The sequence below is a fragment of the Caretta caretta genome, chromosome 1, assembly GCF_965140235.1.
Source record: "Caretta caretta isolate rCarCar2 chromosome 1, rCarCar1.hap1, whole genome shotgun sequence".
Classification (NCBI taxonomy): Eukaryota; Metazoa; Chordata; order Testudines; family Cheloniidae; genus Caretta; species Caretta caretta.
Genome location: NC_134206.1, coordinates 201,757,141 through 201,781,737, shown reverse-complemented (window position 1 = coordinate 201,781,737; position 24,597 = coordinate 201,757,141). Strand labels below are relative to the sequence as shown.

Genomic DNA, 24,597 nt, shown 5'->3' with positions numbered 1-24,597 from the left:
CAAAATTATTTCTTGATGGAGATTGCATTTACAACAAAACCAAGGCCCGTATCCTCAAAGGTATTGATTTCATCGGGAATTTGGCACCTCAATAGGAGTAATGGGAAAAGCATTTGTGGATCTGGGTCTAAGTGTCTGCTTTCCCCGAAAAATTTCTATTTTTCATTTGAAAACTGAAAAATTCTGGCCAACCCCCTGATTTTTCTCATTTTGACAAAAAGTCAAAATTTTCTAGGGGGAAGGAGAGATAACATGTTTGAAGCAGCTCTAATGATAAGGTTAGTTCAAGAGTCACTCTTAGAACAGAGATTTTCTGATTCCCATTCTTCTGCTTTAAGCACTTGATTACATTTCTTGGTCTAAGTAGTAAGGATAGACCACAGATACAAATGGCTAGAAGTTCTCATTTATTTTAATCATACATTTGACAATCACTCAAAAAACAAATCATACAAACATCAGTTACCATCTGGCTTTTCATTGTACAGCTGGCATAGTGGAATGACATTGTAGAAAAATAGTACAAGGCACATTCTAGAGATTAAACAAGATGCAGAACTACAAAAGGGCTCGTCTTCACTGCAGCATTAGCTCAAGATAATTTGAATGTTGCCCCTACCTTGACTCCCACGCACATGCAAAAATCTCTAGCTCAGGTTAACTGGCGCTTTAAACTCACATTAGCTGGCCCGTCGGGGGTGTGGGTAGAAGCTCAAGTGCTGCTGGATCTAATAATGCAACGGAGACATAGCTACACTGCAGTGCTTCCACAAACACACTGTGCTGTTTGAGAGTTATTTTGCTGTGTGGCCACTCTCACTTGAGCTGAGTGAGCACAAGTTACCCCTGCCATGAAGACAAGCTCTAAGATTGTTCCTGGGCCTTTTTGCACTCTCAGTTATGGGTTGCTCGATTGCCAACAGTCTAGATGTGATTGTTTACTTTGTTTGAACTCAGCGATTGCACAAAAAGCAGCCCCTTGGGCCTCCAGTCTTGGAATGGGGTCTACCTACTGCAGCAATAGGAGCTCTACAAATGCATAAGATAGCCAGGCACATGGGTCCATTCTTGTTCAGTGAGAACAGAAGATTTTATACCACTCATGGCTCTATAGCAATGAGTGGAAAGCAGTTGCCAGGATCAATATCTGCCTGCCCTGCAGAACAGGAGAGCTTGCAATGGAAGGTTCAGGCATACTCATTACCCCCAAGAAAGGGTCTCGTTATAGCATAATCACTTTGCACCCATTTCATCTCTATTGATACAGAAATTTTCTTGTTTGCAAGGGATATTCCTTTGACTGTTCAACAAGATCCACAGAGACTAGAACTGAATCAGCAACTGGAAATGAATTTATCCAGTTTACCACCTATACACAAGCTCATTGACTTATGAATTTGTTTGCTCTTTGTAATTATTTGAAACGGTCATAAAAATCCCTCCTTTACCTGGAAAGGGCTAATCAGTTCCATTAACCTAGTTGCAACCTGACCAGAAGGACCAATGGGGAAAGAAGATACTTCCAGATCTGGGGGAGGGTGGAAAAGGTTTTGTTTGTGCTCTTTGTTTTAATTCTCTCTTGGAACAGAGAGGGGCCAGGGCAGGAAAAAACCATCTGCTAAAACCCTGTCTGAAATAAGCATCTAAAATTACAAAATTGTAAGTAAAGCCGGGAAAGGTGTTAGATTATCTTTTGTTTTAGCTTGTGAATTTTCCCTATGCTAAGAGGGAGGTTTTTTTCCTGTTTTTTTGTAACTTTGAAGTTTTGCCTAGAGGGGAATCCTCTGTGTTTTAAATCTTATTACCCTGTAAAATTACCTTCCATCCTGATTTTACAGAGGTGCTTCTTTTACTTTTTTCTTTATAATAAAGTTCTGCTTTTAAGAACCTGATTAGTTTTTAGTGTCCTAAAAACCCAGTGGTCTGTGCTCACCTTGTTTACCTATTCAGTTGGTATATTATTCTCAAGCCTCCCCAGGAAAGGGGGTGAAGGGGCATTGGGAGATATTTTGGGGAAACAGGAACTCCAAGTGGTCCTTTTCCTGAATCTTTGTCTAACTCACTTGGTGGTGGCAGCAGTACCATCCCAGGACAAGGACGGATTTGTGCCTTGGGGAAGTTTTTAGCCTAAGTTGGTAGAAATAAGCTTAGGGGGTCTTTCATGCGGGTCCCCACATCTGTACCCCAGAGTTCAGAGTGGGGAGGGAACCCTGACAGAAACTTTTGTGTAAACAAACTGTGGATTTGTTTACACAAAACAGCAGTCTGTGGATTTCTCTGGCTCCATTCCATGCAAGTAAGAGTATTTAATATTTGAGCTGCATGTTTTGTTATCTAAACCACATAGTATTGTTTCCAGTCCCCAACTGGATAATCTAAACTACTACTGTCCACCATTTAATCACAAAATTAAATGTTTCAGCTACAGGTTTGAAATTAGTTTCCCCAAAAACATTCATACAAGCAGAATTTAGCTCATGTGAATGTTATCAAAAAGTGAAAAATAGGGGCCCAAACATGGTCAAAACAAGCATTAATGAACTACTCACAAATAATTTCTTCAGCTCTCCTAAAGAGCTCGTGGGGAAAGGGAAGAAGAGAGCTCACTTCCTGGTGCCCCAAGTTGTGTCATTAATACAATCATACCATTCTGGCAGTCATCATCAAATAGCACTGTTACACATAACCTTCATGTTCTTTTTCCACAGGCTACGTCTACACTTGAAATGCTACAGCAACACAGCTGCATGACTGTAGTGCTTCAGTGTGGACACTTACTGTAGCAATAGAAGGGGTTCTCCCATTGCTCAAATCTAGGTAAGCTACTCCCTTTGGGAGAGGTAGATAGGTCAACAAAATTATTCTGTTGACCTAGCTGTCTACAGCAAGGTTTAGGTCATCTTAACTATGTCTCTCAGGAGTGTGGATTTTTCACACTCCTGAGAGATGTAGTTATGCTGATGCAACTTTTCAGTTTAGGCCAGCCCTTAGCATGCGAACAAGTTTTGTCTCTTGGGAAGACATGCTGTGTTAGGCTGGAGTTATACAAGATTTTGTGAAGAGGCAGCTTTCGGGGAAAGAAGTAGCTGTGCAAAAAGCAGGAGTTTACTATCTGCCTTGGGCTCTGATTAGAATCAGTTTATGGGGCACAGTTGCTCCTTGGGAGCCGGGCACTGGTCTGGGCTGAGATAGTAGGAAGAAGAGAAGGCATTATCCTGCATGCTGTTTGACCATCTCATTTCAGAACTAGGGTGCAAGTTACACTGAATATACCCAGAATCCATACTACTGATTTTTCCTCCCTGGAAAGTCAACCTGCTCAGCCCCAGACATCTGCTTCTGCTCAGCAGAGGGGCAATGCTGAGTGCCAGGACTGGTCTATACAGGGAACTTACAAAGGCATAGCTACACCTCTCATGGGTGTGAAAAATCCATATCCCTGAGAGACATAACTGTGCTGACTTAACCCCCAGTGTAGACAGTGCTAGGTTGACAGAAGACTTCTTGGGGAGGTGGATTACCTATGCCAACGGGAGAACCCCTCCTGATGCAGTGTAGACAGTGGCAAAGCTGCAGTGTTCCAGGTGGGCCGCTGTAGTGGTTTAAGAGTAGACATACCCTCAGAATGGGATACTGATGTGGGAAGAAGGGGCAACAATGCTGTTCTTTAATATCAATTCAGTTGTCCATCAACTCTTCACAACGAATACAAAATCATTAGCCAGCCACACACAGAGAGAAATGTATTAAAACCATCCAAATTACATAAGTACCACTACCACCACCATATCATTAAAATCTCATTTTTAAATAAAAATTTTCACAGATCCATCCAAGGTAGCCAGAGCAATTGCCTCTCTTTTCCCTGGGGAATGGAGCCCTCATCCTTACATTCTGGTTGCTGCAATGTTGGGGCTAGCTCACAATGGAAATACAGAAAAGTCTTCTCTAACATAAAATTAGACAGTCCCTGCTGCGTCCATCACAGGTCTCAAGATGAACTTGGTTACACAGATATGTGACCGTGGAACAGACCTAGAAGCAACACTGGAGCTGGGAGCATCATCCTCAAGTTCTGCATGGAGCCAGCTATTCCAGGTGTGGGGCACGTGTGATTTAGTAGTCCATGCAAGTTACACATCCCCCAATCCACAGAAGAGGGGAGTTTGTTAGTCTCCTGCTCTACAGCCTGGATCTGGATCTCAAGCTTTTAGCTCTAATGGTCCCTGTTTCAATCCCTGCTGTGCTGGCCAAGATGGTGGCCATCACGTAAGATGTTCCATCAGCTGTTGGCCTTGGTCTCCAACCCTTTCAGGATAATCCAGAAAAAAACAACCCTCTTACAGAGCAGTAAGAGGGAGCTGGATGTTCATCCTTGGCCCCAAGTTTGAGAGAAGAACTAAGAAATGGCACTAGTTCCCAGGGAATTGTGGGAATTTGACTTCTTTCACAGCGGCCCTAGGTTACCAGACAGTTTTTCAGAATCCACTCGCAGCCACTGCTTCAGGCAGCAGTGCTGGGAACTGTGGGATAGGACACCCAGAGAAAGCACTGCTACCATGACATTGCAGTACTGCCCAAATGTGAGCAAAGGGAAAAACCACAAGCACAAAGAACACACCTAGTGTGGCAACACTAGTCCATTGATACTTGCACCAATCAGGAGTTCATCTATCTGGCATACACACAGCCCTAGGGCGGGAGAAAAAGCACTTTATATGAATTCCAGAGGGTGGTTCCCCACAAGAGTGCAAGAAAGGGTCATTTTCAAAATCAATCCTGGAAGCTAGTTTTCCAAAGGAAGTGGCAGGCACTCCACTGATAGTTTTAAAATGTCCTGTAGAGAGCAATCCTGTGCCAGCTGGGAAATGGACTGGATGAAGTAAGAATAGGTCTTGACCAACCTTTAGGTGTTGCGAATTACAAAATAATATACAAGCCATTCCCAAAGCTCCACACAAAGAGCTGAACCCTAGCGTCAGCAGTTCACAAAGTGCCTTTAGAGAGCAGCTTTACCATGGTGATCAGAAGCCTCTTATCTCAACATCCAGAGAAAAGGATTCTTTTGTCTCGTCTCTTCCAGCCAAGAAAAAACAGACTGACCTGCTATTCTGCCTATTGCAATTGGTTTCCAAAGGAAATTCTCTCTTTGCTTTTAGTTACAGGGTAATTTATAGGCAGGCACCTTAATCCAATAGTAACCAAACCACAGATCTGTTGAGCAACAAGTTTAGGAAAAATGCAGTGTTCAGGATAAAGATCAGCTCCCTAACAGCATGTTAGAAGGGCAATAGCAAAGCAGGGGACAAGACCCGTCTCCTAGAGCCCATTTTCCCCATACACGCACCTCAGGAGGACAGAGGCCAAGAAGGAAAGCAGAGCACGTGAGATGTTGGGGAAAGGGGTTGATTCCTCAAAAAAAATATCCACAGAGATCATCATTTTTGGAGGTGATAGGGTATCACCAAGCTCCCATTGACTTAAAATGAGCATGAGCTTGGTACCTTTGAAAATCAGGCCCACTGTTGCCAGGATGGCAGTTACCCATAGCTCAGCCCCCGAAAACAGCATCAATCTATGATAACAGAACCTTGTAGATTAGTACTTTGAACTCATGAATACACTAGAGTTTGGGTCAAGTGGCCAGGCAGAGCCTCTCCATGTCCTTATTAAGGTATCTGTCAATATAAACTGGAAGCACCGGCAATATTCAGGCGTTTTTCCAAGCACAGAAGTTGCCATGAGCTCTTGTAGAGAGTGCACTTAGATTCACATGTGCATGTAGCATTCTGACGCTTCCTTTAGCCCACAGCGAATTGTTTGCTTGACAGTTTCATCTAGGGCTGTATGACAGAAACTCACTGAGGCAAAAGGAAACAACCACTTGTTAATCACGGCAAACATTCTAATGTTTGGTGCTGAATCTCAGGGCCACATGCACAACATTTGGTGAGATTCAAAGTCAGAGAGGGAGGACATGCTATTTGTTCAGTGCCACCAGAAACTCTACTCTCAAAGGGACCACTTGCAATAACCATGGTCTGTTTGAAACCAAAATCTCTAAAGGAAGGAAGGAATAAGAAGGTTTTTAGAGGTTAAAAAGCCACTGATCTCCTGGCCTCCTATGCATAGTTTCCTCATTGGTCTCCACTACATTTTATTTTATCCAGTTGTTACAGATCTCCTGTTCAGTCAGAAATTACACACTGGGAGGGCAAAAGGGAGCCCCAAAGCAGAACCATTAGGAGTTTCAGTCCTTTCACCATGATGTTAAATGACCACGCTTTTTCCACTGCGGGAACTTCCTTTTTCCTGCAGGAGAAAATTTAAAAAAAAAAAAGAAAAAAAAGAAAAAAAAGAGAGAATCACAAGTGTGGGGATAACGTAGAAAGCATGTCTCCCTACCCTACTCCGTAGCAAAGCAGCAAGGACCTTTGTACCAGCAACAGAGTTAGAATTGGATCTGGGTTTCCTTTAGAGAAATTTATCTTTGTAGCTCTGACAGGAGAGAGAAGGGGAATACCACATTGCTGTGGGGCATGACCCTTTTGACAAGAGCCCTCTGTTTTAACATCCTACATCTGAGGGACTTGGAGGTCACTTGTTTCCCCACACCTCCTAAAAATTGGGATGTATTAAAAAAAAAAAAAAAGAAATCAGGCGACATAGGTGGTGGGCTGGATAACTCAGAGGTTGGGAATTTTGCCCCTGCATTGCTAGGTCAAATACTGCCCCAGGTTGATAGCTCCCAAAAATTGTTCTCAGCTAATCCCTGTCCAGTGTGAAGCGAGTTCAGTTCTCAGTCCAGGTATCTGCAGCAGTCTTGGCACTAACTGCTCAGCACCTCTGAAAATCAGGCCACTAGTTTAGGAACCTAAATACGGACTTAAGTGCCTAACTTTAGGTGCTCATGTCTGAAAGTTTTGGCCATATTAGATACGGGTATTTATAAAGGTATATTTTGCTCCTTACAAAATTATTAATGTTAATTTTCTTAAATAGCGGAGACTTATAGAAGTAACGAGCCAACTGAAATTTTTTTAAAAATGGAACTAATCAAAGTTTAAAAAAAACAAAACAAAACACCCATGTGCCCTGGGGTGACAGACATCCCTTCCCAAGGCTGTGAGTCAGCGGAACAATTTGATACCCCTCCTACTCCGACACACCATAACTATGCTGTGTGTGCATGCGATGGGGGAGAATTCAGCACCTCCCTCAACCAAGCTGTGTGGGACATTTTGCACCTAACCCCCACCCATCTTGACATACATCAGGCTCTAGTGCGCATTTGACACCCATTCTCCCACACACAGAGGGACTAACCGTTCCCATCAGAGAGAGCAGTGAGGAACTCTGACTCACCGACTGCTGTCCCACACTGCTTCTGTGTTTGCTGTCCTTGGCTGGGATAATTTCCAATGAGCGGTAACTGGGTGGCTTGTCTTCTGGCCAGCCTGGGGAGCGATGATGGCGTTGCCTATTGTTCCCCTGGAAGCGACTGTGCTCTTCTGCCGAGCTCCACGACTCTCGCCATGACGGAGGAGAATAGCTGCGATGCTGGTGCCCCCGCTGCTCTGAATTGCTGCCCTTTCTGTTGGAGCTTTGATATTTTTGCCTCTCCAAAGGCTGCTGCCTGGGGTTGAAACGGCGGCCTGAGTGCTCCCTGGCCTCCTCAGAGTAGAAGATGCCACCATACCTACCGTGGTCTGGCCGGTGTGTGGGCGATACATCCCGCCTGGAACTCCGGTGCCTGCCCTCATAGCTGCCCTCCCTCTGCCTCTGAGGAGGCTGGTCTCGCCCCTTGTGCCAGGATTCCTGATCAAAGCTGGAGAGAGAATCTCCATTCAAGGGCTGGCATCTTCTCTGGTCTTCCCTCTCATCCTCTATTGTGGAGCCCCAGGATTCTGCAGCATGGCCAGCTCGCTGCAGCTGTGACAAGCTACTGCTCCTCTGTGAGGATGGGATGAGCTCAGTGATGGGAGGCAGCTGGATTACCCTGCGCTCCACAATCTCTGAGCTCAGGGAGGAAAGCACGCTGGGATGCTGGTTGGTCCCAAAGTGGTGGGAGGGTAGCAGGGGCTGGGATAGGTTGAGGTTTTGGATCTCAGACTCCAGATAGTCCAGGACATTGTTTTGCGGGGGCAGCTGGCCCTGTGAATGCACCAGTGGGAGGCTGCTCTGCAGAGAGACATCTAAGGATAGGGGACAAGAGAGAGTAGCAGTCAAGGCGAGGCAATAAGGAGACATCCCCATCCCTGCTAATGAGCAAATTGGCTCCCCTGAGTCAAAAAGAAGCCCAACTAAGCTACCAGATACTTTCTCCCCTCTCTGCCTGCTAGGCAAAGGGGTCCCTGCAAAGCCACCCAACCCCAACATCACATGCAGCAAGGACCGAAGCCAAGCTAGTAGTGGGCTGGAGTGTTCTGGGGAACTTAGAGGTGATAGGTCACAGGGTCATCCAGCAAACCAGAAATGTCAGTTCAGGAGGCGTTCTTCTAATTTATCTGCTTGAAAAAGAACAAATTGTTCTGTATAGCCGGAACACCTATTCATTTCCCCTGCCTACTTCGTCAAAAGCCAAATGTAAATTCACATGCAAAATTTTGTGAAGCTGGAATTGATTCATACTTGTGACCTTAATACTATGAAGGAAAACAAGTACTTTGAAGATTAGCATAAAGAGTAGCAAACTAATGAACTATAATATAAGGGAAAACTTAAGAGCAACAGTGTTGAGAAGTAAGAAGAAAATACACAGACTTATGGTATTCCAAACAACCTTAACTCTGCCCCTGTCCTCTGCCAGTGTGAACTGTCCGAACAGACATGTGTCATAGATAAGCGTCAGAGTACCACATCTTAAACCATGCCAGCCTTGGTGGCTCAGTCTCAAACTCATTTACTTTCAGACAGAATGAGTATAAGGCCTCGTCTACACTTACCGGGGATCGACATGCAGCGATTGATGCATCGGTGGTCAATTTAGCAGGTCTAGTAAGACCCGCTAAATAGACCACAGATTGCTCTCTCGTCGACTCCTGTACTCCACCTGAACGAGAAGGGCAAGGGGAGTCGACAGGAGAGCATCTCCCATCGACATCGTGTATTTTGGACCCCGTGGTAAGTAGATCTAAGTATGTCGACTGCAGCTACATTATTCACGTAGCTGAAGTTGCGTAACTTAGATGGATCTCCCCCTGTAATGTAGACAAGGCCAAGATGTACCGTTGGGCCAGGAAAATGGAGCTTAAGATGTCAGCAGCTATCAGAACTAGCTGACTAGCTGTACAAAGACAGCATACACAGAAGCATAGTGGGCAATATCGGTTAGTTGTAAGAGATCACTGATTAGGAGGTCTTCCAGCAATAAGCATATAAGCAGTTTATAATACATCCTGAAATCACGAGAGCTAAATCTGAAGATGCATGCTGTGCAACTGTCAGGACAGTATTACAAAACTTGTTTCAGGTTGATGGCAAACAAGGGTAGAGTTAAAGTTGTTTGGGAAAACATCATGCTGCATTTCCCTATTTTCCAGTGTTTGCTTTTTTAAAGTTTTCCTATCAGAAATCCTACTCTAGTTTGCTAATCTTCATCTCTGTACAACAGTCTTTTAACTTTTTCCTTAAGTTATTGATACTCATTTACAACTTTGACTACTTTTTTGAGGGGGGTAGGTGGGTAGGGGGAAATGGACATAAGGAACCAATAACAGGGAAGAATTAAGCTCAACGTGAATCCTCCCTTGTTTCTTTGATAGATGTAATAGAGGTATTGAGGATCATTTGTCCTCAGTCATTTATACAGACTGCTAGCAGCATAAACGAATTGCCTTCTACTCATTGTGTGTCAGTTTTGACTATAAGGAGTTGACTATGAACAGCATAACCCCTGGAGCACCCTCTCCAGGGCAGAGAGACTGGATCCCCTCTTACCCTACGGTACAATATAACTGAGTCATAGTAGGAACATCTCATCGCCACTGTGGCTGAGGAAGAACAGCCAAGTTAGTAGACTCCAAGGAGTTACAGACTCAAGTGCCAACCTTACTCTCCCTGCACGGATACCCAAAGGCTCACCTTTTTGCAACAATGGGTTCAGCTGGTAAGAAGAGAGTTGGGAGTTCCTGTCACCTCCCACATAGAATGGGTAGTGTGTCATCCATGGCATGAGTGTCCGAGCCTGCTTCACGAACCGATGTCGTTCCAGGGCTAGGCAAGAAGAGACACAGTTACAGCATCTCTTCTCAGGGACACTGCCTGCCCATCGCTCTTGATACAAACTTTGTTTGGTATATGGCAGCATGTGGGTGTGAGCAGTAGAGAATTACTGGAGATCAACCACATGAAGGGCTCTCTTTGGCTTGGGACAAAGTTGAAACAGAGACAGGGAGGTTCCAGCATAACGAGCATGACCCAGGAAAGAAGAGAAGGTCTAGAGCACTTGCTAGAAATGGAAACAGAGGAATTCTGCTGGGGTGCAAAACCATCTAAGGTTTTGCGAAAAGAAAAAGAGAAAGAGTTCCCTTGTGAGGTATGGTTCCATTATGTAATGCACCTTTAAAAGTAAAGGGTCGACCTGTTTTTTCACTAGGGGCAGGGCTGTGAAGCAGTTCAAGATGGAGATCTGCACACAGTGAGAGAGGCACTTTACTTCCTTCTTCCTCGTAATCCCTCTTTAACACCTCCATTCCCCATCATTGCCGACAACACTTCCAACCTCCTTTTTGCCTAAAATTACAGCTGGTTTAGTGATGGCGAGTCACAGTAGACTCCTTGCTGTCGTTTGCCCCATCCATACACACTGTCCAAATCCTGCCGTTTCATCTTCCATGATGTATCTCCAAAGCCATCCCTTCCTCTGGCCTCAGAGCTAAGGCACTCAGTCATGCTCTGTCCAGCTCCTGTCTGGATTACTCCAATCTCCTGCTCTCTGGCTGATCCAACACCTGTACAATATTGTACCCTTCCAATCGATGCACAGTATTGCAGCTAAAATTATCTTCCTTGCTCACCAGTTTGACCATGTCATCCCCAACTTTGAATTTCTCCCCTCCCAAGTTTAAACTTCTTGTTCTCACTGTGAAAGTGCTACAAACTTGGCTCTGGTCTAGTCCACTGATCTTTCCGCTCACTGTATTTCCCCTTCCACTCCAACTCCTGTATTTCACCAAAGATGCCAGTCTCAAGATCCTTTTCACCTTCTCCCACTCCATACTGCCTCTGATATGTAGAATGCTTCCCGCCCCATATCGGTGTGCCAACCACCACACACTCCCCATGCAAGTTCCTCCTGAAGACTCACTTCTTCTATGGACACCCATAAAAAGTGAGTCCACGCACAACAACTAATTGTGTCTTCTCTGTCCTCGCCAGCTTAGGGCAGAGTAAGCTCTCTGGGGCAGGGACTTTCTTCATTTCACGTTTTGTGCAGCACTCTGCATGTTGTTGATACTAAAACAAATAATGGAGATCTTATAATAATGGAGATCTCTCATTGCTGTTTTCCTTAATCTAACAAGCCACCTAGAGTGAAAGCTCTTGTTCTTTGTAAATTGGGGGATCCCCAAACCACACACAACCTTCACCTCACCCATCCACCTCACCCATCCACCCACCTGGTGGAAGGCTAGGAAGTCAATAACTACGGAGTTCTAATCCTGATTGGTTTCTCTTCAGAGCAGTGCAGCCTAATAGAGCACTGGCCTGGAAACTCAGGAGACCTAGATTCTATTCCCTGCTCTGCTAATGACCTGCTGGGTGAACTCAGGGAAGTCATTTATCTCAGTGCCTCCATTTCCTCATCTGTCAAATGGGGTTAATGATACAGATCTCCTTTGTGAAGCGCTTTAAGAGCTACTGAGGAAAAGCACTTGGTAAGAGCCAAGTATTCATGGCAATCCCAGCTCCCACATTCACACCCTGTGTGGACTTGGGCAAGGCCCGGTTACCTTGTTCCTCCACCTGAAAGATCTCACAGGGCTATTGCAAGAATTTGTTTTTCATCTTCCAAAGGTTTTACAGATATTGGGCCAAATTCAACAATGAGAAGGGGTAGTGTGTGTGGGTAGGAAAATGGTACAAGTGGTTGTGACCATAGGCGCCAACTCCGTGGGTGCTCCAACCCTGGAGCACCCACGGGGAAAAATTAGTGGGTGCTCTGCATCCACTGGCAGCCAAGCTCCCCTCACTCCCCGCCCCACCTCCTCTTCCTCCCTGCTCCTCCACCTACCTCCCAGCACTTCCCACCTGGCCGCCACCAAACAGCTGTTTGGCAGCGTTAGCATGCTCCAAGAGGGAGTGGGAGGAGCGGGAACATGGTGCGCTCAGGGGAGGAGGCGGGGAAGAACCATAGAATATCAGGGTTGGAAGGGACCTCAGGAGGTCATCTAGTCCAACCCCCTGCTCAAAAGCAGGACCAATCCCCAGCTAAATCATCCCAGCCAGGGCATCCCACCCAAAGAGGTGGGGCTGGGGCAGAGATTTGGGGAAGGAGTTGGAATAGGGGCAGGGAGGGGGTGTAGTTGCGGTGGGGACTTTGGGGAAGGGTTTGGAATGGGGCCGGGGTGGGGTGGGAAAAGGCAGGGCAGGGGTCGAGCACCCACAGGAAAGAGGGGAAGTTGGCGCCTCTGGTTGTGACACTATGCCCCATATTCTTCATCGAAATATGGCTATAATATGATTATAGCATAACTATGATATATTTTGTGAAAGATAAGGCATGTGAGGTATCATTGGAAAGGTTATGATTGACTGAATATGATTATACTATTTGTATATATGTATCATTTCTGTATCTGAAATTAGGAATATTGACTATGTAACAATTACAACTGTGTTTACGCCTGGGGAATGCCCACCAGACCCTATGCAATGAGCCTGGATGGGCCATTAGGAAAGACCATGGGTCTTTGAAGATGCTGATCTCCCATCTTTCTGAAGTTCCTTCCTGTGGACATTGCAAATAAACCTTGTCTTATGGGTTGCTTTGGCACTGAAGGGTCATGTGATCATGTCACCTGGTACTGGATTCCATCTTGGACTGCTGGTATTTTTCCACTAGGAGGGGGTGGGGATCAAACTGGGAAACAAAGGATTCCTGCCATATGTAAATCCTATTTAAGTCTGGGGAGCTAGTTAATCAAGGTTGCTGGTTCTTCATGGAATCCCCACCCAGGAGGACTGCTGAAAACACCTAAGACTGATATGGGGAAGAAGGACTGGGACCCAGGCAGAGAAAGGGGTCTGGCCTGTGAAAAGGAATATCTGGAACTTTAAGCTGCAGAAACTCTGTAACCTACCTAAAACAACATTTAGGGTGAGAAATTACTACTTGTAACCAATTTCTTTTGTGCATTAAGCTTAGTTTGCGCGTTTATTTTGCTCAGTAATCTGCTTTGATCTGTTTGCTATCCCTTATCACTTAGAATATACCTCTTGTACTTAACAAACTTGTTTTGTTTATTCTAAATCCAGTTTGTGTAATTCATAACTAGGGGGCAAAAAGATGTACATATCTTCCTCTACATTTGTGGGGAGGGATAGCTCAGTGGTTTGAGCATTGGCCTGCTAAACCCAGGGTTGTGAGTTCAAACCTTGAGGGGGCCATTTAAGGATCTGGGGCAAAAACTGAGGATTGGTCCTGCTTCAAGCAGGGGGTTGGATTAGATGACCTCCTGAGGTCCCTTCCAACCCTAACCTTCTATGATTCTATGAATTTCATGAGCTTACGCTGTACAGTTTTCTGTGCAGCACAAGATAATACAAATTTTGGGTTTGTATTCCAGAGGGGATGGGCACTTGAGCGTTGGGCAATTCCCAAATTGAGCTTTCCCATACAGAGCTAATCTCAGCATGTGTGCGTGTGTTCCTGCAGCTGTGCGTGGGCTGGAAGGGAGCTTGAGAGCCGGTCACAGCAGTACAGTGTAAGGGAACCCAGGCTGGTGGGTCGGGGGAGCTCAGTGGACCCCAGTGCATCAGGTGGCACCCCATAAAAGCGGGGGGGGGGACGGACGACAACCTGTCACAGTGGTAAAATAGCCAAACTCTCTTAGGCTGATTACACTTTTCTGCACACCTTCTGAACTCCTATCTTACAGACCAATGGAGTGGCAGGGGCTTGAAAAGGAAAAGCTGCTGACAGGAGAGAGTAACACACAGGTCCCCCCTGGTCTATACCAATAAGTTTATCCCAGAACTTTCTACTGCACCGATACCTGTTTACACTAGGGATGAATTTGGTCCACTGGGCATTGTGTTTTTATACGTAATGCAAATCCCAACCAAGATAAACCCACCTGGTTTTGTTACCAAAATCAAAACCAGCATCAGTAAGGGCACATCTGCACTGCACACTCCTTATGGAGCTGTGTAGAGTATGTATGAGGCATGTCCCCCTAACACAGGTCTAAATAGCAGTGTAATTTATGAGGTACTGCTTAGATGAGTAGAGTAAGCCAGGCCTGAATCCTGTGGCTATGCACCGTATATGACTCTACATGCCCAAGCAGTACCTCCCATGTCTACACTGGGACATTTAGCAGTGTAGTGTCAAGCTGTAGGAGCCTTATCTCACCACAGGGAAAGGCTGTGGCAGTGAGGAGTCAGCAGGGAAAAGCTCTGGCTGCTCCCCTCTGCCATAGCTTTTCACTGACATATGTGGCTACCCACCACAGTGTGGATGCAACCTGTTTACACTGTGGCATGTAGCTACAGGTACCCTACATGCCACTGCTATGTATTGTAGACATACCATAAGAGATCCAAAATCCAGGTCCTTCACCTTTACCTGGACATCAGCGGCAGCTTTTCTTGCTTCAGATGGTGTGGGCCGCCCTCTAGTGGCCTACGCGAACAAAGATACTGTATGTGTAGGAATGTGTGCATCTAAGGAGCTTTGTTCTGGCTGTACTGGGACAGTCCCAGTTTTTCCACATAACGTCCTGTTATCCCAGGAACTTACTTTGAGATGCCTCTAGCATCCCATTCTTTGTTTGCTTTGGGAGGAGACAAGTAGCTTTCTGGATGCTCAAAAATAATAATAAAGACCAAAAGGAATTGGGTCAGGGAGCAATGGAGCAGAGCAACAGTGAAAAGGACCTCAGAAAAGAGGCAGAAAAGGAAGAATTACTTGGAGAGTTTCTACATGCATAAATCCCAGCATGCAGTTGAGGGAAAAGTACGGAAGAATGGAGAGGACTGGAGAAGAGCACAAATTACAATCAAGGAATCAGAGAAAGAAGGAGGAGGAACAAACAAAAAAGTTGACCTCTGCCCTGGGCCACCCAAGCTGGGCCAAACCTAAGTGGCGCTGCAACCCCCTGTGCCAGGTTGCAATGCCCGGAGCAGGGATCCAGGCCCTGCCCTGTGGGACAGGAGCCACCGCTGCAGGTGGTGGGTTTGACCTCCCACACTACATCACAAGGGCTTGCTCCCCAAACACACAACCCCTCCCGCCCCAGGGCCTCCCCTCCACACTCAAGCAGAAGTGTCTGTTTATCTAAGGCTCAGAGATGGGGTAATCTGGCCCTCGTTGTAAACTGTAGCCGTTTAGAGCTAGCCATAGTGACACACAAACATTCAGCTTTTACAAAGCTACTTTTGGGAGCAGAACCTCACTTTAAAGATGGTAGCTCTCTCAATAAGCCTAAGGGCAGGGTCTCTACCATAGACGCCTGGGACAAGGCAGTCCCTGCCTACCTCAGCTGCTGGGGTAGAAGACCTGCAGTGGGATAGGGAAGACATGACACTTAGGTAGCCATGTGAGGAAAATGGTGTAAGGGGGGAGGAGAGAGACAGGAGGTGGGGGTCGCTTCCTTTGTAGCTGGGACGAAGAGGGAGAGAGGGGATGGGGGCCACGTTTTCTAGGCTCCAACCTCTCATCTTAGAGACGTCGTTCTGTGGGTAACATTAGCCAGAGAAACGTCACAGGCTAGCTGGCTGCTGAAAAGCCCAGCGCCCCCCCCCCGTGCACCGAGTCACGCGAGGCGTGCTCCGTATCTGCGGGCGCTGCCGCGCGCGGGATCCAGACGCCCCGTTTGTGCCTCACCTTCCTCGTTGCAGCAGCAGCGGGTCGGGCAACAGGCGCAACGGACGCGGCAGCAGCAGTGCTGGGGGCAGCACTGGCACCAGCACACCCCGAGCAGCGCGAGGAGGAGGAGAGCACCCAGAGCGATGAAGATCACCGTGAGCCAATCTGGGGAGGAGGGGGAGAGTAATTAAGAGACCCCCGACTGTATGTTGCTGCAGGTAGAGACTGAGCATCTCCCCGAGACTCTTAGGTGAGAGAGAGAGAAAAGAGAATGACAGGAGAGATTTACGGGTGGGTGGAAAAACAGAGCGCTGGGACTTACGCAGAACAACGAGCTTGACCTCTTTGTCTGGGTCGCCCGCAGTGTCTCCCGGAGCCTCAACGGCACAGTAGTAGACTCCATGGTCCCACCACATCACCTCGCTGATCACAAGGTCTGCCCCTAGGGAAGAAAAACAGTGAGCAGAGGGCACTTTGGGACTGGCACTGCTCTCGGAGCCCAGCGTAACAAATTCCTGTGCTACCGATCACAGACAGGTGCTGCACCACCTCTCCTTCCTCTGTTGGGGAGCTAGAACCCTAGTTTTTCATCTGCAAATTATACAGGACTGCCACTCGAGCTAACCAAGAGCTCCCTCTGGCAGCTGCAGCAGCAGGTCCTTTATCCCTTTTGTGGACTCAGCCACTGGAGGATAGCCTTACTTACAAATAGTACACTACATCACCCTGTCCTCTGCAAAATATGATGAAACCTTTACACTGTACACATCCCTCTATCTTTCACTTCTTTCTCTCCTCCTAACAAGGAGTCATCCTATTTCCCAGAGGAAAATCAGTCAGCCACATCAGAGCATGTTATTGCACAGTAAGAAAAATATCCCTAGGATTTATCATATCAGATTGAATCCAATATCACACCACCTGTCCACATCAGGACAGGTCATTGATGCATTAAGTCTGGTATCCTACCTCCTGATCACATCACATCAGTCTAGTAACCCAAGTCTGGCTGTAGCTACTATCTTGCCTCAGAGGAAAGTGAACTCCATATAATGCACCTGGTCACTTGCCACATATGGTGCAGAATTCTTTCCTAACCCCTGTGGTGCTCAGCTTGTGTGATTGCATGATATCCAAGTGCCCTTATCTCAGCTTTAGCTTGTGGAACTGCAAACATCCTCCAGTGGTGACATTCAACAGGAATCTGGCTGCAGGCCTTGCTCATAGCGTCTGTAAGTCACAGATAGAGTTGACCAGATTCACATTTTGGGAAGCGATGACAGGCAGAACGTTGGGTAGTTATTGGATTCATGCCTTTTCTCCTCCCCAGTGGTTACTTACGATTCTGGATGGTGATCTTGCGCTGTCTGTACTCTATGCCTAGCACAGGCTCGTTCTGTCCACGTCTCTGAATGACGATGCGCACCACTCGCTGGTTGTCATTACAGTCATTGGATGGGTCCTGGCCAAGAGCTAACCCAGCCTGGTAGGCTACAAATAAGCCATTAAACACAACTTAGATCACAGCAAGGATTTGAGTCAAGCCCTGATCTGAAACCCCAAATGCTATCACCTCAGAAAGGGCAGGGAGTCCCTTACTGACAAATTGTGTGACTAATCCCTTGTATCTGGGAGTGAGTGAATATGTGATTATACAAAGTAAAGTGTGTTGAGTCTTTAATACAAAGCATACTGCAAAGCAGGGAGGACAAAATCTTTTACGGAGTTAGAAAGTGAATGGAGATGGAAAGTCAGTGAGGCAGAGAGACTTCGAGAACGCAGAAGCTGCAGAGGAGAAGGCTCTTGCTCCCACAGTGATGAAGATGGCAGAGAGGAGCAGAAAGGAGGCCAGTTCTCAATGTGTAGAGGGAACCACGAGGTGACCAGAGATATGCAGCCTATGGGACAAGCGGAACAAATCTCAACCATTTAAAAAAAAATTAGTTTCTTAAATAGAGTTTTGAGGTGAATAGAGTTGTACAGATTGTTTCCCTTTTCCCCACCTTTTGCATGTTGCTTGTCTCGTGAATGGAGAAAGGACTGTGTCTTTCTGTGTACATGGACAGAGTCTAGCACGTTGTAGGCACTAATGGAATCTAGAGTCCGGAGATGGACAGTGGATCCAGTGGAATTATTAGAGGATGAGGGAGAATGTGATTTATTCACAAGAGCAAGCTAGCAGCATAATCCTCAATTTCCAGGTGTCTGGTGAGCTGAGACTTGGGGAGGCATATGGAAGGGAGGTAAATCATATGTACATACAGCCACCAACCTTAACCCTCTTTAAGCCCCAAAGGGTATTCCCTTGTAATCACATCAAGGGGAGGAGAAGGAGAGCAGATGTTAAAGGTTCGCTGTTCTGCGTGTCTGTAAAGTCAGTCCAAAGGACCACACACAAGATACTTAATCAAGAGAGGCCATCACAGGCACTAGTATGCTACGGCTCATGCCCCCCAAAAGTAGGCATTTGCTCCATTTCCTCCAATCCCCTTAAATTATAATACCTGGTCACTACTGGCCAGCTGTGACCATGTGGGCCTTCATTCCTGACCCCATGAAGGCAGGAGATTTCAGCTATAAAGTCTGTTTGCTGCCCATTGCCACTGCTCACAGGGCCTTTGTTTCTGACCATACAAAGGCAGAGCTCTGGGTTCCATGCACACCAGTGATGATGCAATGAAGAGGAGGATGGGCTGCTATTGGCTAGAACTTCTATGGAGGTGGAATCTTAAAGCCTTCACTCCCCTCAGTGACAAAGTTTCCCCAGCCCAGAGCCTGTGGGAAATACTACCATACTGTTTGGTTTGTGGGCAATATGGGGTCAACGCCCCCTAATGAGTCTCCTCCTTCCTCCCCATTGTTGAGGCTCTGGGGAGGAGTACAGCACTCACAGGCAGAGTAGTAGTCAAAGATGGGGTCCTTGCAGAAGGATTTGAAGCGCCATGTCACCACTATATCCTGCAGCTGTGCTGAAGTGCTGTAGTCACACTTGAGGATCACAGAAGCAAATAAGGTGGTGTATCGCTCAATATCCTGCACTATCACAAGCAGGGAGAGGCAGCCTGCAGGAGAGAACACAAGAAGCACCAGCCAGTGGGAATGGACGTTGCACAAGAGCTGCCATTCGGCAGTAGCAGCACCGCCAACTTGCCCTTCTATAGCAACTTTCACTCCTAGCCTTTCACAAGCGCTACACTAAGGGAAGGCTCAAAACCCTCCAAATGAAGTATCATCATAGCCATTTTACAGATAAGGAAATTTGCCCTGGGTCGCACAGGGAGTCAGTAGCAAGGCCAGGGTAAGAACTCCGAAGTTCCAATTCCCAGTCCCCATCTCTGACCCATAGCATACACATTAGTCCATCTAGTCTGGTTTCCTGTCAGACAATGCCCAGGACCGATTGCTTCAAAGAATGCAATATGCATCCTATAAAAGCATTTCTATGCATCATTATCCCATGGGAAGAAAATGTCATCCTGAATGAGCATGGTAACCATAGAATCACAGAAGTGTAGGACTAGAAGGGACCTCAAGAGGCATCTAGTCCTGTCTCCATACTGTGCCCTGAAGTACAAGTAGGAGCTGTTAGGCCTGGTCTACACTATAATTAAGCTGCCTTGCATCAACCTACGTCGACCTAACTACGTATGTGTCTACACTAAAATCTGGCTCCCGCCAACAGAACTGCCCCACTACACCAACTTATAACTCCACCTCCATGAGACGCGTAGAGTCAAGGTCAATGTAGTTAGGTCAACACAGTGTCAGTGTAGACGCTGCATTTTACTGGCTTTCAGGAGCTGTCCCACAATTCCCTACGCTGACAGTAGAATTGATGCAAGTGCTCTGGTGAGGACGCGCACCACCGACACAAGGAGCAAAGTGTAGATATGCACAAGCGATGTAATTACTGAGGTTGCTATATGCAGACATAAGTTAGCATGGCCTTAGACTTGTTAGCCTAATAAGCACGGCATCTGTGGTTCTACACATTCATGTAAACATCAATTCTTTAAATCACTGTTTCCCAAACTTGGGACGCGCTTGTTCAGTGAAAGCTCCCAGCGGGCCGGGCTGGGCTATTTACCTGCCGCATCCCCAGGTTCCGCCGATCAATGGATTGGGGCTCCCACTGGCCCCCACAAGGTTTAAAGGTTTCAATAAACAGTACGTTAGCTCAGTCACACTCCAGCATTCCCTTATCAAGGGTAAATAAGATAACACAAAAGGGTGTGCTTTTCATTAATAATAACAAAGATATCACCAGCACCCTTAGATAACCCAATACAAACACTGCTGAAGGGGAGAGTAGCACACACAGGACAGGATATGGCAAGGGTGGGATGAAATGGGTTTATGGAGAGATCTTCAAAGGCAAAGGATACCTAACTGCCTACTCCAGCAGAAAGTCATTGTGAGTTAGCCATCTAACTTCCATTGCATCTTTGAAGAGCTCCTCCATAATCCCATATTGCCAGTGTTCTCACTGTAAACCCAACTCCCCAGTCTTTTTGGCAGCAAAGATACTGCTGTACCTGGCAAATCTTGAGCTGATTAGACCCTTAGAGGCTCAGGGGCATATCCCCTTTCAGGTTCAAATCAAAGCAACACAGCATCCCATTCCCATAAACTATTTCTAACAGTGTCTCTCAGGCCCGAATAAAATAGTACCTAGAATTCATATAGTCCATTTTATCTATGGACCTCAAAGCTATTTACAAAGATGGGTCAATGTTATTATCTCCATTTTACATAGGGGATACTGAAGCACAAAGGTACGTATCCTGGTTTTCAAAGATGCAATAAGTTCCCATGGAAATAGATAGGACTTGCAGGTGCGCTGCACTTCTGAAACATTGAGCTAACTGTCTCACCAAAGGTTACACAGTCAGTTGCAGAGCTAGATAAAGAATCCCTCGACTTTATAGGCCAGTGAGTAGGGTACAGGAGTTGCTGTCTCTCCCCCTGCCTGGAAGAGAACATCAGACTGAATACTTGCTAGATTTTTTAGTAACTGAAGCCTCAGATCTCATATTCATTGGTGAAATGGCATTGCCCTTGAAGACTGGTGAAATCAAATGAAGAACACTTGGTCCTACTTCTGATCAAGTTCATCAGCGTCTGCCTCCAAGAGTGGAAACTAACTGTCACCGTAAAACATGTGATAGTTTAGGTCATTCTCAAGAAGCCATTACTGGGCACAAATGAACTTGCAGACTAACTCCCCGTCTGTAACTTTTCATCCTTGCTAAAGTTACTGGGAAGTTAATGCCACACCACTTCCAGAAGCATCTGACCTCTATGAAAATTCTGTATCAGTCCCAGTCAGGCTTCAAAGCTGAATATGGCAGGGAGACAGCAATGATTGCACTGGCTGATCCATCTCCTTACAGCTGTATACCCAGGCCAAATGTCCATGCTGATACTGATAGAAGTACTGGCTGATTTCAACAGTTAGCCACAGGGTACTACTAGTTCACCCGCAAGAACTTCCAGGGGTTGATGGGCTAGTCCGCACTAGAATTGCTACAGCAGTACTGATGTAGCCATGCCACTGTAGCGCTGCTAGTGCAGATTCTCTGTGCCAGCTGGAGAGAGCTCTCCCGTCAGCATAATTACTCCACCTCCCCAAGCGGCTCCTGTGTTGTTAAGAGAGCTTCCCCCACCAACAAAGCGCTGTCCACACTGGCGCTTAAGTCAGCATAACTTACATTGCTGGGGGAGGGGGCTTTTCCACACCCCTGAGCAACTTAAGTTATATCAAAGTAAGTGCTAGTGTGTACAAACCTTAAGAAGGCTTCATTCATTCCTTTCAGATAGGTTGGAGATGATCACAATGAACACCCTTTCTTCCCAAAGGCCTGATCTCATCTCATCTCTTCTTCTGTCCAAGACCTTTGTCAAGCCATGAAGGAGACTGCAAGATGCTAAGGTGCCACCCACAACTAGGTTTTTTGCTCCTCAGGAGCAGACAGACAATGGCATTACTTTGGTGCCTCAATATTAGAATGAAAGCAATACTTGGAGGAAAGTCAACTGGTTCAGGATTAACAGAGATGAAGTAGGGGCGATGCTGGCAGAGAGAAGTCCTTAGATAAACCACACCCTCTAATTAGGGAAATCTGACCTCTGTTGGCCACTGCTGCACAAAGTCTTGGAATTCTTATGGGAACAGTTGCTACTCCTATGACCCAAAACATAGTAATGGTCATCAGAAATAATTTTTCTCCCATCTTTGGCTGGTCAGGAAATAGCCTCTTCCTCTCAGATACAGACTTAATTGTGGTAATCCATGCTTTGTCACATCCAAGCTGAACCACTGCAGTGCATTTTACTGGGGTCTCACCTGCGACTATCAGATGGAAATTTTAGCTAGAACATCACTGTGACATTCTATACCTTGGGGGAGCATACTGTAACCCCCATATTCCTCTTTTTCATATAATTGTGATCTTACATATAAAGCATGTCTTGTAAGGTATCAGGGGAAACGTTATAATCTGCTGAAAGTAATTTCTCTATCCACATATGTGTATCATTAATGCATATGAAGTTATGAGAATTGTGTTGTATGGTGATCACTAAAATATGCTGTAAATTGGGGAATCAGCCAGATATTAGCTCCCCGGAGGCAACAGCAAGGAAAGTAACCAATGTCCTGGTGGGGTATCAAACAACCCATCAACAGCCATTGTGCAGCAAGGGAGCTACAATGCAATAACTCACCTGCATGAGGCCCCACCAGGGGAATTGCTCAACCTTGCTTGGAGAGACTCAGCAATGCCCCCTAGACATGCCTGGATTTGTGCTCCCCAAGCACATGGACTAAGGGTATAAAACAGACAGAATGGACACATACTGGGCCCTTCTCCTGCCCCCACCTTCGCTGCAAGCAACTAAGACACTGAGAAGACAAGACTGCAACAGAGGAGATTAATATACAGGTTTGTTCCTCAAACCTGGGCCAAAGGACTGCAATATCCAGTGTGGTGAGAAAAAATTGTTTAATCTAGATGTTACCCAGTCTAATAGGGTTGAGAGTTTAGACTGTGTGCTTATATTTTCTTTTCTTTTGGTAACCACTCGGACTTTTTGCCTATCACTTAAAATCTATCTTTGTACTTAATAAATCTGTTTGTTTATTCTACCTGAAGCAGTGCATTTGGTTTGAAGCACGTCAGAGACTCCCCTTGGGATAACAAGCCTGGTACAGATCAATTTCTTTGTTAAATTGACAAACTCATATAAACTTGCAGTGTCCAGCGGGCATAACTGGACACTGCAAGACGGAGGTTCCTAGGGTTGTGTCTGGGGCTGGAGACGTTGGCTAGTGTCATTTGGTTGCACAATCCAAGGAGCAGCTTACATGCCAGAGGCTGTGTGTGAACAGCCCAGGAGTGGGGGTTCTGACAGTGGAGCAGGGTAAGGCTGGCTCCCAGAGTCAAGGATTGGAGTGACATAGCAGATCACAGGTCCAGATGACACCAGGGGAACGTCACAATCATATAGCAGTATCTCTCTCAGACAAGACAATCAATGAGCACACACAACTCTGTATTCTGTTCTGTACACTGGCTCCCTATGAATACAGGGTCTTTAATAAAATCATGAGGCCATCTTTGAATCATGTCCAGCAACCCAGTAAGAATGCTACAGTCAATACCTCCAGCCAGCAGGAAACGGGTCAGGGCTGGGAGCAGCGATTTCTCAGGAGAGGAGCCCTGTCTGTCCGAAGCCTCCTTTTCTGGATGTCTGGCCATCTTTACAGCACTGTCACCCTTTGTGAAACCACAAGGGAGGCTGCAAAGCAGCCCAGCCCCATTCGCCCCTTCTCCCAGGGAACTCACCCCCCTCCCACCACAAGGGGCTTTAGGGACAAGGCTGCTCCCTGCTGGCAGGGGGCACGTGGATAGCAAAGCACCCAGGCTAGCCACTGAGCCCCAGCATCTCCCCCTCCCCGCCCCGTGGACGCCCAGCTGTCCCTTCTCCAGAGATGCATGAACCCCAGCCCGGAGGGGTGCAGGGCCCCCAGGGAGGAGACCCCCCGCCCCAGAACTGCTCCAGGAAAGGGAGGAGGAAGAGTCCAAGTACTTGCGGGGAGGGGAATCAGAGACCCCAGCAGGGGAGGACTCCGCTGACGAGCCGCCCCTAGGGCCCAGAGGACTCGGGGCGGGCCCCTGTGCGGCCGCGGCTCCCGCTGAGCCCGACCCGGCTGCAGCCCGCTCCCCCCACTTACCTATGGGGAGCCAGGTGAGGACCAGCCCCTGCAGCCACCGCCAGCTCCGGGCCATGGCGCCGCCTTCCCCGGAGGGTCACGGCGACAGCCCCAGCCACCCCAGCGCTCCGCCTCGCTCCCAACCCCGAGACCGCTGCCCCACTCCCACCTGTGCCTCCTTCCGCCTCCGCCCCACTGCCCTCTGCGGCTCTCTGCCAGCTCCCCCGGGGACTGACCGCCCTTCCCCCACTGCCTTCCTCCTCCACCTGCTGTTCCTGTTCCTGTCCCTTCGTCTCCCCGCTGCCATACACTAGCCCTACAGGTGGTGATCCCTCCCCGCTCACTGGTC

General features: G+C 47.0%; 1 protein-coding gene across 1 annotated transcript; it reads right to left on the bottom strand.

The window, feature by feature from the left end:
• Window positions 1-390: 390 nt before the first annotated feature.
• Window positions 391-24,597, bottom strand: ILDR1 (immunoglobulin like domain containing receptor 1). The gene is made up of 8 exons (XM_048817806.2): window positions 24,270-24,597; window positions 18,925-19,095; window positions 17,375-17,524; window positions 16,356-16,475; window positions 16,052-16,198; window positions 10,084-10,215; window positions 7,366-8,195; window positions 391-6,312 (listed from the first exon to the last, which is right to left on the bottom strand). The coding sequence occupies exons 1-8, from the start codon at window positions 24,322-24,324 to the stop codon at window positions 6,271-6,273; spliced, it is 1,647 nt and encodes a 548-aa protein (XP_048673763.1). The 5' UTR covers window positions 24,325-24,597; the 3' UTR covers window positions 391-6,270.